The sequence below is a fragment of the Protopterus annectens genome, chromosome 5.part0 (genome assembly GCF_019279795.1).
Source record: "Protopterus annectens isolate FY-2018-M chromosome 5.part0, PAN1.0, whole genome shotgun sequence".
In the NCBI taxonomy this organism is placed as follows: Eukaryota; Metazoa; Chordata; order Ceratodontiformes; family Protopteridae; genus Protopterus; species Protopterus annectens.
This window is the reverse complement of record NC_056735.1, coordinates 1,161,567,798-1,161,580,223: the sequence shown is the minus strand read 5'-3', so window position 1 is coordinate 1,161,580,223 and position 12,426 is coordinate 1,161,567,798. Positions and strand designations below refer to the sequence as shown.

The window sequence follows — 12,426 nt, the reverse complement described above, 5'->3', positions numbered from 1 at the left end:
GCATGCTTCAGCTACTTCTGCCCATAATGACTGTGGATGAAAGAGTTGTGGCCCAGCAGCAGCTGGTCAGGCAGTTTATTAAAGGAGCGTAAATTTCCATACATTTTAGAAAACTTCCCTCCTCTTCTTGGGATTTGAACTTCATGATTGATAGGCATGCTTATAACATGTTACAAAATTAAAGCCAGCAACATTGGTGAACTGTGCCATATAAAGTAGTTTATTGAAAAAACTACTAAGACCTCATATTATATAGAGAATAAACAGACCAGTTTCGGCCAACAGAGATCTGGCCTTCTTCAGTGAAATACAAAACTCATATAAAAAATAATATGGTCTTATATAGAGAGTAAAGACATTTCATTGGATGACATTTACATATGGATTAATGAACTCATTAATATTAAATACAAAATACAAAAAATCTGATAACATAACATATTGAGTTCACTCAAAAGCATTCATTAAGTCCTGGATTAAATAATGCCCCAAGTTTAGTTATCCATTTTTTCTCCCGAGCATCAAGTTTCTTATGCCAACCAGATTTTTGGCTACGATCCCCAATAAGTTTATCTATGATAATAAAATGAAATTTTGCTGTTACATGTGTGAGTGTGTGTTTGTATAAAGCATTGGTTGTCTTTTTGCATTTAATATCACTAAGGTGTTCAGACATCCGTAGCCTGAATGGTCTGGAAGTCTGACCTATATAAAATGCATGACAACTACAACAAGCCATATAAACTGCCCAATCTGTATTACAATTGGCAAAAAAACGGATATCAAAAACAATACTGCTGTTGCTACTAGTGAATTCCTTGGACTTCAAAATGTTTTTACAATTGACACAATGTCCACAGGGAAAACATCCAATCAATCTATCACCCAAAATAGTAGTTTGATATAATGTAGGTAATATAGACTCAGAATGATGTTTGTAATGGTTAAAATATCCCGCTAAATTTTTTCCTTTGCGGTAAGAAAAAGAACAGGTGTTGGGAATTAGTGGTTGGATCCTGCTGTCAGCTTTTAATATATTCCAGTTGTCTTTTACAATATTAACAAATCTATTGGTATTCCTGCCAAACGTAGTAGTAAACCGAAGTATATTAGATGGTGGAGACTTTCATTTATACATTAATAGATTTTCCCTATTCAAACCACAAGCATGATTATGAGCCATAGTAACATATCCTGAGCTGTAACCTCTCTTCATAAATCTATTATGTAAATCCTGAGCATGATGTTTAAAACTAACATCATTAGAACAATTACGTCTTATTCTAAGAAATTGTGATTTTGGAATGTTTCTGGCTATATGTTTTGGATGAAAGCTGGAGGCATGGAGCAAAGAGTTATATTCGGGGAATTTTCTGAATACTTCAGTTTCAAGAGTGTCATCCTCTTTCTTAATAACCAGAACATCCAAAAAAGTAATGGATTTCCTGTCATAAGTGATGGTGAACTGAATTCCCCATTTGTTATCATTTAAATACTCCATAAATTCATGCAGATAACCAATATCTGATTTCCATACCATCCAGCAATCTTCCAAATATCTCCGCCAGATATCAATATCCGGCAGAAACAGATTATGCATATCATCATAAATCATGATTTCCTCAATATAAGCCATGAAGAGATCAGCATATATGGGGGCAAAGGAAGCCCCCATTGCTGTACCCTTGATCTGTAAATAACATTCCTGATCATAGAAGAAGACGTTTTTAGTTAGTACATGCTCAGTCAAATTTATGAGGAAGGTATTGAAACCAGGTTTATACAAATTGGATTTATAAAGCCAGTATTCAATGGCATCCAAGCCAGACCAATGAGGAATATTGGTATATAATGAGCTTACATCCAATATGCATAGCCACCAATGTTGTTCTAATTGCATATCGTTAGCTATGCTCAAAAATTGTGTTGTATCTTGTATCCTAGATCTTACCCAAGGTAGAAGTGGTTTCAAATACCTGGTCAAAAACTGTGAGAGTGGCTCAGTAAGTGATCCTATACCAGAAACTATTGGCCTGCCTGGTGGATGTAAAGGATCTTTGTGTATCTTCGGCAGGAAATAAATAGATTGTCTAGTAGGGTCAGTGATGGTTAGGTGTTTCAATGTTTGAGAAGTAATGATCCCATTGTCAACAGCAGATTCTAAAAAATCATGAATTTGTTCACTGAAGACTGGTGTGGGATCCAGAGGCATTTTGTTATAATATCGGGCATCGCCCAATTGTCGATGAGCCTCATTATCGTAATATTTCCAATCCATAACCACCACTGCCCCACCTTTGTCAGCATGAAGAATTACCAATTCCTTATTACTAACCAATTCATCTAAACTAGATATATCACTTTCAGTCATATTATTAGACATTGGTTGTGAAAAATTATGCTGAAATGCTGAAAATGTAAATCCCTGAGTATATTACGCATAAAAAGGCCAACAGAAGGGTGCATAGGTGGTGTAAAGGTTGAAGCATGATATTTAAACTCATCCAAGTGTGGTTGTTCTTCATCCCCTTTGTCCTGAAAAAATAATTTGAGATTAATAAGCCTACAAAAAGAAATTAAATCTTGTACAAAATTATCCTCAGGAACAAAGAAACCGGGGATAAAAGATAATCCTTTATTCAATAAAGATATTTGTTCAGATGTTAATACAATACTAGAAATGTTGCAAACATTATTCACTTGTTGGTCAATACTTCCATCAAATTTTGAAGACTTGTAACCCTTTTTGTGTTTCCTACCACCCCTCCTCCCCCCCCTGTTTGATCTAAAGGGAATTTTTGATTACTACGTTTGGGTGTAGGGGACCCCATGGTATGCTGTGTGTCCGTATCAGTCCCTGATGAGGTGTCATAATCAGTGGAATCCACTATATTGTCACGTCCCTTCAAAATAGAATTAAATTACTTTACATTAAATACTTTTATCCATTTATTGTGGTGGTCGACTTCCAGTTTGTTTCTACAATTTCACTTTATTTGTTTCTGGAGAAGACCTTTGGGCAGCAGCGACTGTGTGTTTCAGAAAATAGAATGTGGACGTTTCCTTTTGGAACTGTTACTATTAGTGTTTGGTACAGTTTGAAATCTGACATGTCTAGTATTTTTGAAAGGTTGTCCTTTCTGATAGACATATCACGTGCAAATTTTTTAAGTTTCCTGTCCTTAAGGCTACTGTCAAAATTCAATATATCAGAACTAAACCTGGATAATAACGGGGGAAAAAAACTATCCTGCTGATACTGGTTACACTCCTGAATCAATTGTGATACCTGAGAATTTTGTTTGTCAACTATCCTAGCATAATACTTGGATAAAGAAAGAACAAACTTCACAGAACATTCTTGTTGAATGGATAACCATTCTGTAGTAAGAGTGTCATCCGGATCGGCCACCAATGGCTGGATCCTGACCCTGAGACCCCTAAGACAAATCTCTTTAGCCAAATAGGCTTTTAGTAGTTTTAGTTGCCAAACACTAGATCTTAATGATTTCATATTCTTATTAAGATCATCAAATAATCCCTGACATGACTGTTCTGGCGACAAAGGATTAGAGTTCAAAGAACCTTCAGAGTACGAACCAATGCCAAACGGTGCCAGATCATCTTTATCAGAAGACAGATCCAAACATATTTTTTGTTTTATGCTTATAACATGCCCAAATCTGATGTTTGTTATTATTATTTAAATATTATGAACTGTTTTTTGTTTCAGGTATTTGGCTCATCTGTGTTTTCAAGATCTCAGAGCTTCATGCTTAACAAATTAATAAAAAAATGTAAAATAAGAGAGTAATAGCACTTTATTTCAAGGATCTGATGCCCCTTAGGAGCAGCCCACATGTCTTGTGGTTTCTGAGCTAACCGTGACCCATTCCATTTACATCCTTTTTCACCACTAGAGCAGAAACCAAAGGAGATGAAGTTATACTCACCCATTGATGATCACTATCAGATTAAATTTTACCTGAAACAAGTACACAAGTTTAGAAGGCCAGTTAACAGTTATCTTCCTTGCTCTTGGGAGGAGAGGGGTTGTAAGATGCCAGACAAGATTGCCAACTGCTTCACGTCTTGCCATCAAGATTTTCACACTCCATCCCTTATCCACCCATTGAGGAATGGTGTGATTAGAAGCACCTTCAGTAGTAGTGTAGTTGTTTTCATTGTTTGTATGACAAATGTATGTAATACTCAGTGCCACTGTCAGTAGATCCTCAGTTCACACATTAGTGAAGTGATAACATAACTTTCTTATATATTTTATTTTTATTTCGTAACCAGGGTAGAACACTGATCCCAGTGGACTGTTTTCAGGCTCAGCTTAGGAAAGTACAGTAGTCAAAAGATGAAGCTGACTTTTTCAAATTGATGCACACACAGTGATGAATAGTGAAACGTGTTTTACTAGCAAGTAATAAACAGTGTAACTGAAAATACAACTCTTAATTAACAAGTCTAACTAAAACAATAAATTTTTTAAAATGTAAAACAAGTTCTATAACTGGATCAAAGTATTTCTTACACATTAACTGTTCACTATATACAGTATGTACAGTGAGATATACAGGGGGCAGGGAAGGTGGAAAGGAGGGGAAAAGTCGAGGAATAAAAGGAAGGTGGGAAATAAAAGATTGGGTATGGGTTACTTCATTGAAGTAATAGAATAGTGATTATAGAAATCCAGCAGCCTTAAACTTAAAAATAAAAAGATTGAGGCTTGGTAAAATGGTTAAGGTGTGTCTGACTTACCAGACACAAAGTACAGTGTTTGATATTTACCTTTCCAGGCATATCCAACAGTTGGAACGTCCACAGAGGTTCCTCACTGAAAGAATACAGGGCGTAAGTAAAATGTCCTGTGCAGACCACCTCTAGGCCCTATCCCTGTATTCTGTCTCCTACATACTGTTGAGGGGAGACCTATGCCTGGCATACAGGGCATTGTCAGACCACAGTCTGATGGACCTCCTGCATATCCACAAAAGAAACACCACCAGAATTGCCTGTTCTAAAGACTTAAACTTTGCCTGTGATATAAATAGAACCTGCTGGAGAGACAGGTATGTATCCCAGAGACTACCTCCTCTCTGGAACAGGCTCCCCATCCATGTAAAGCAGAGTTGCTTCCTAACCCAATTCAAGTGTAATTTGGGCAACTGGACGAGGAACAGGAGCTTCATCCCTGGTGTGAAGATGTGAGGTATTGCCAGCTATTCTGGGAGACGTAGGGCAATGGATGTGCAACATATGCCAGCACAGCTAGCTGGAATTTTGTAAAGAGCTAAATGTCATTTGCATATCAAACTGATTTGTACAGATGCTTATGTTTAAAAATGTATTTGTGAAGTTGCTTGTGTTACAAATGTACCAACAGTGTGCCCTGCTGGACAAAAAAGAAATATCCATATGTTATTGTAACTGTTTAAATGTATATATTTTAACAGAGGATACTGGAAGAGAAGAGGTTAATCTCAAACTTTAAAAATAGTAGCAAATTAAATTATTGGGCCTAGGCCATAAATATGTTATCTTTCTGTCTTGAATGAAGCCAGAGATGCAGTGCCTGTAAAAAGTATGGTTTATTAGCTCCTGTAGGAAGAGTGGAAGTGTTTTATGACTTCCAGGAGCTGCAGCACATCTTAGCAGTGCTCTGTGCTTGTGTATTATTGACACACAGGTGCTAAATCCTGTCAGTTTCTAGTAATGGGGGCTGCATGAGAATCAGAAGTCAGATGACCAGATGTGTGTGATGTCATTCTCTAATCTAGGACAAAAATAATGTTTTAATACTAGTTGAGACCGAAGTCTCATAGCAGTCTGTTTTTGGAGCCTGACATCAAAGGATCACTCACTGCCTTCATCTTGCTTTGCTTTAGTAAGTGACCAGGGAATAGTAACACTTGAGATCAGTCAGGAAAGTATGGTGAGATTAGTTAAGTATTGTTTTTCTGTAACTGTGTGAAACCTGTCCACCTGTGTTATTTTTAATATTTCCTGTGAATGAAACTGTGGTGTTTATTGTAAATAGATATTTAGTATTTTAATGTTCTTTTACTTTTCATTGTGGCTGGTCCTTTAGAGAATATTTTAACCTTTGAGAATACTTATCTGTTTGGTGACTCTGTGACCACTCCTGAAAGCCTTACTGCATTGCTCAAACTACCATTAATATTAATATTAATTTCACTCAGTATAATTGGGTACCCTTGTAAGAGTTGTAGAGTAGCTGGCTTGGGAGTGTCTGGTGGCAATAACTACCATATAGTCTGGGCAGAAGGGGGGCATAGCTAGTAAACCTGTGCCAGCCTTTCCCAAGTGTGTGTGTGTGTCAACTACGTGGAGCAGGGACAGGAAGCACTGGTTTCACAGAGAGTGGTGGAGTACTTGGCTTGGACACTCAGCTGAGGACTTAACTATGCAACTGTGACATTGGGGAGCCTTATTGGGGACCTGGGGAGAGAGAGAGAAAGAAACCCAGACCCCATGCTGAGTGCGATCCCTGTGTGCTCTTAAGGGAAATTGTGGTTGATACAGAGATCTGTATCTGGAAATACCGGGTGTATCCCATTTTTATTCCAAGTGAATGTCCCTCTCCAGTGTCAGTGATGAGAATTCAGGCTCCTTGATTACTGGCTCAGAGAGGGGATGTCACACCTGATTTGGCACCTGTGTCTCAGTGGACACAGGCTGCCTGTAAATGTTTCATCTTCCAGGACCTTGCTTGTAAATGTTTCATCTCCCAAGCTCCTGCTTAACACTTATCAGTGGTACCAGAACTTGTCAGAGATTTGTGATTCATGGCTAGGCTTAAAAAGCCTTTGTGTTAGCCTGATAAACACCTATGAATAAAAATTAGAGATGCAAAAAGTCTGCTGGGATTCACCCTATAATTGTGAATAGAATTGAAAATACATCTAGAAAGAAAGAAAGGTCCATGCTGTTTGGAAGATAACAGATGAATTTTCTTCCTTTCAGAAAACTAGAAACAAGGTGAATGCAAACCCTTTGTGTAGAGGGATAAAGCCTTGACTGCACCCCAGATTACCTGTTTTTGACTAACAGAATGGGCACTAGAAGGACTGGATGGGGGAGGATTGGAGCGAGTGGCTGATGCTTATCAGATCTTTGAGGAAGAATGCAGCTTGTCTTACCACATTGTTGCCCTAGCTATTCCTGAAAATTTACTTTCCCTTGAATTCACCTTGGAACAAGATTTATAATCCCTGTCAAAGGCTAAAAATATTACTTCTGTGGACCAAATAACATACATCAGTGCCTAGTATGCACTGTCTGAACCTGTACTCAAGACTGCTTGATCTCAGCTTATCCACAGGTATTGTGCTGGATGCCTGGAGAGCAGACACTCCTACAGATCCAGGTAGTCATAGGCTCATCAGCCTCACTAGCCTTATATATGCAAAGCTATGGAACGTGTAAATCCCACTCAGTTTGGTATTATGAACAGGTCCAGTCTCCCAAACCTAGTAAACCTCCTTGAAGAGGTGACTTAGGCTGTGGACAGGGGTCATTGCAAGCACATATCTTACCTTGACCCATCTGATGCTTTTAATACCACCTCTATGCTGATATTATTGAAAAATTAGACAAACTTAAGTCCTGGATTGTCTGCTGTATTGCATATAAAGCTATCCATCCTGTCTTAAATTGTGAACATTGCTGGTATTCTCTCTGAACATAGAATTGTAAGTAGTAAGGTACCACAATGGTTGAGTTCTGTGTGAGATAGTCCAGTCCCTGAGATTGCTTGATCTTGGAGTTGGAATAAATAATTTTCAGAGGGTATGAGGGACAGGGGCTTGCCCCCCCCCCCTGCTAAATCACTGTTTTAAAACTTCCATGGTCCAAGGAGTGACTTCAGAACATGTCTGCATTTGTTTATGTTAACATGCTGATGTTTCATAAATTGTTCTTTATACATGTGTATGTAATAGAATGCAGTTGGTGCGCGCGCACACACACAAACAATTTTACTTCTGTAATTAATTTGAACATTGAAGTCAGTCTTGCATATTACTTACCTCATTAATTTATTAGTAAGTTCAATTTGTAGCCAACAGTTTTAAATATATTTTCTACCCTTTCTGACAAAAAATGACAAATGTGTAACTTTTTTTTTATAGCTTTGAGTCAAAATTGGGCCAGATATTTGCTGACCTGAATGCTGCATACAAGTCTATACAAGGTCACCTGCAGTCTGAAAATTTTAAGGTACTTGAATCTTATTATATTCTTTTTAAAGACTTTTTATAGTACAATTTTATGCCACATTAGCACCTTTGATGTAATCCATTTCAGCCAGAGTACATCTTTCAGAGCATTGTAACACTTGTTACGACTGACACTTGGAGTTTTATTCACAAATGGCATATCTTAGCTGTTAAAGTAGTTTAATTGGGATGCCTTTCCTAATTTCATTGTACATAGTTGCAATTTTTGAGTTTTGCATTTATAGCATTTTCATCAAAGTGATTCTTCCCATCAAGCCATGGAAATAATGCTTCCATCAAATTTTTTTGCTTTTATTCCTAGATTTATCTTATTTCTACTTATGCTGAGTTGGACTTTTTATTCTTTGAATATTCCAGTAGTGTTATCAGAGCTTAATATTTAATAGAACTGGAGTGCAAAACAGAGAGAAAAAGCAAAGAAAACTTTGAAATGCTAGAACAGTAGTGAAAGTGATCACATGTAAGCATTTTGTTATAAATCAGTCGCAATACAAGTAGATGCTAGTCGGTATGGTACTGGTCTGCTTTTATGCAGGAAAAGTAAACTAGTTGCCTGTGGGTCAGAAGCCTTTTACAGCATGCCAAAGGAGATATGTAGCACTGGAGAAAACATTGCTTGCCGTAGAATATGATGTGAAAAGTTACATGAAAATATTTATGAAAAAATGTTAATGGAAACAGATCATGCAAACTGCAAAATAGATTTATGAAACCTTTTGTATGTGGCTGCACTGTGATTTCAAAGAATGCCACCAACACTACAGAAATAAAAGCCAGATAAGGAAATGTGTAAATTATGTAATTTTGTCTATAACGAATGGAGTAGCCAAAGGATAATGTTCATGGAAGACTCGGAAGTCAGTTGAGAGTTCCACAATTGCCCATGACCACAGAAAAAGTTGAAACTTTTTTGCAAGTGTAACTCAGAGTGGTGTGGGTCTCGGAATGCTTTAATAAGTAACAGTGAAAAGCCAGCCAGAATAGAAGTCTGCTACAAAGAAAGAAATGACTGTCATTGTGAAGGCTGTCAGCCTAGCTAGATAGAATTTTGTAAATAATTATATGTCATTTGTAAATATTAATGTAATCCACAAGCTTGTTCTACAAATGTAAAGAAAACTATATGTTAGGATTAAACTATATGTTGTACAGAGCTTCAAAAATGTAACCACAGAACACACTGCTGGACGAAAGTTGATAAGTCGAGCATTGTATGACTGTTTGATCTCAAGTTCGGAGACAGGATGTGTGGCCCAGGAAATTATTTCTGTTGTCTCGATTTTAGAGATAATTATTAAGGTTTAACATGTGTAATGTCTTTTATTGCAGTAGCTTCCTGGCCAGGTACATTTTACTAAGAAATGTAAATTTTGAGTTTCTGTTAGCCTGGGAACTAAAGAAGTGATAAAAATGATGTAATGTGAAATGACTCAGCAGTACTGGGTGTTTATCAGTTTAAGACTTTCCCAGAGAGAAAGATTTGAGCATGTTGTATTTTGTCTGAACCTGAACACATCAGCTCACCAGCACTTACTTTGCTCTGTAAGTAAGATATTTATTTAGAACAGTGATTTCTCTTAGAGATAGAAATAGCCAGATTAGTTTAGCTTTTTTCTATATTTATGTCAGACTATTCTACAGTATTATTTTAAAGCATTTTCCTGTGGTTTCTGAACTCTGTAATGCCATTGTGTTGAAGTAATAAATATTGTCTTGTGTTTTTATTATTTATTATTAAATATTTTTAAACATTTCAACTGTGGCTATTTTGTGTAAAGGTAATTTAAGCTCTTAGAGTACATTGCATGTATTTGGTGATACTGTTCAAGCTACTCCAGTAGCTTTAGCCCTGGGTCACACTTACTATTTGGAAAACAGTAATATTACACAGTGAAATTGGTCACCTTTTGGGAGGGGCCTTTTTAGTAGCTGATATTAGTGGTTGTTGGCAGTGATTTCTACCTTATAATCTAGAGAGAAGGGGGCATAGCTGGAGAATCTGTGCCAGCCTTCCCCAGGAGTGTCTGTGCGTTGTTTATAACTCGTATCTCAAAGTGTGTTTGTGTCAGCAACTTGGGCAGGGACACAAAGCACTGGTTGGACAGAGAGGGTGCTGGAGGTTTTAGCTTGACCACTAGGCTGAGATCTGTACCCTATAGCTGTGCCAGTGGGAGTCTTATTGGGGATCTGGAGAGAAAGGCAGAAACCAGCCCTAGACTGACTCCGATCTCTGTGTGCTCTTAAGGGAAATTGTACTTTACTGTGTGCTTACTTGTTATCCTTACCAATCTGCACGCCTCTCACTGGTGCTAGTGGTGAGGATTGAGGCTCCTTGATTACTGGGCCAGTACGCAGGTGTCACAGTCATACTTTAAAGAGAAAACAAGCTGTGTAACAGGTGTTATTTTTAAAACATAATGTAATAGTAACTAGGGCTGATGTTAGCTTTTTGGGGACCCCAAAAAGTGTTAAGGTGGGGTCTGCCGTGGACGCTTTCAGACTATCACCCTGTCATTGTTACCACTCCTAAGAAACATTTTAGTCCATGTTGTAAAGTTTTAGAAGTAGTACTTGAAGACTTATGTTGGCCCATGTCAGAGAGTGAAATTCACAGTGACTTGAATTTAGTTACAGTGATGGTGCATTAGAACAACCCTTTGTATAAAACTACACATAGGTGAAATTGTGCCCTAGACGAAGGGCTGCATGGGACCCCAACTGCCTGCTTTTACTCTCGCAGTGCACATCCAGTGCTTCCCCCATTTTCCTCATCCCAGGCTTCCCACACCAGGCAGATTACTTTTTTCTTCCTTTTCTCAAAATCTACTGTACTGTTCAGCTTTTTCCAGAAGCTGTGGATTTTTAGATGTTCTTTTGTATTTTAGTTTTCTTTAAACCTTTTTCATCCAGTAATGGTCTGAACAAAAATTACACCTAAGGAAAGACATTCAGTGTTACTGTAAAACTTTCATTTTCTTTACATCCTTTTAACATACCCTTATTTGCCAAGTCAGTGCAGTAACAACTGTTTAAAAAATAACTGAATTGAGCAGGAGGCTTGGGAGCTACCAGGCCTCCAGAAGCCACAGGGTTTACAGATGTTCTGAGGTGCATTTTAGAGCTTTTTCCTAAACCTGTGATCTATTGTTGGCCTGAACAAAAATCACGAGTAAGAAAATAAATTGTCTTTTCCTTTCAATAAAGAAATAAGTTGTGCCTAGGGCTCACTGTTTAAAGATGATAAAATAGCTCACAAATGCTTGAAGGGATACATCTATCCTGTTTGGAACACTGCCTGCCCCCCCCCCCCAAAAAAAAAAAAAAAAAACAGCAGTCACCATCTGTTCATCCCTCTGGTGTGTTAGATTGGGATGAAAACAAAGGCACAGATGGGCCACAGTCATGCATCTCAAGTGATTGCTGTTGTACGTATATGTAGCATGTGCTTGCTTACCTCTACCATCAAAAGGTAGTCACTTTTATACATATCTGATGTTTAATTATGAGAGGAGTGAAAAAAAATCACCACAGTAATGTACCCCAGCTTGTTGCTTCTAGACAGTACACAGCCCCTACACATACCTCTCAACGCAAAAATATGGACAAATTTTAAATATTGCTCTTACAAACTTAAAAAGTTGATAGAATGACAGGTTTTGCAGTAGCATGAATTTTCTGAAGGGTATGAAGTCCGAAACACAAATGTCTTTCTTTACTGGCAAATCACTGAGGACTGATTCCAGAAAATTAGCCAGAAAAATGCAGTTTTATGAGAAACAGACAAAAAAAATGAGGCAAAAATCAGGACAGTTGAGAGATAAGCTCCTGCACACATTAAAGTGACCATATTTGCACACATCTGCGGTTTGTAAGAGAAATAAAAGAAATAATGACCAGACTGTCCCTAACCCCAGCATAAGCTATAATGACCTCCTGTGCATACCTTAGAGTTTTAATTGTTAGGAAAATGAAAGTGTTAATGATTGCACCATTCCTAGACCCCACACAAACTAAACCAACCATCTGGACATATCTCTGAACAGGGCTGGTTTTAGAAATGGTGGGGTTGAGGGAAGAAGCCATCACAAAGTCCGTGTCAAAATGCATTTATACAGTCTGGGACATGACACCACTGTACAATAGAAGTTCTAAGCAT

General features: G+C 37.7%; 1 protein-coding gene across 3 annotated transcripts in view; it reads left to right on the top strand.

The window, feature by feature from the left end:
* Positions 1 to 12,426, top strand: part of LOC122801567 (U2 snRNP associated SURP domain containing) — a 2,423,494-nt gene that overhangs the window by 2,081,300 nt on the left and 329,768 nt on the right. For all 3 annotated transcript variants that reach the window (XM_044071008.1, XM_044071006.1, XM_044071007.1), the window contains one exon: positions 8,163 to 8,250. In XM_044071008.1, coding sequence (XP_043926943.1) covers positions 8,163 to 8,250 — 88 coding nt within the window. The remainder of the gene's footprint in view (positions 1 to 8,162; positions 8,251 to 12,426) is intronic.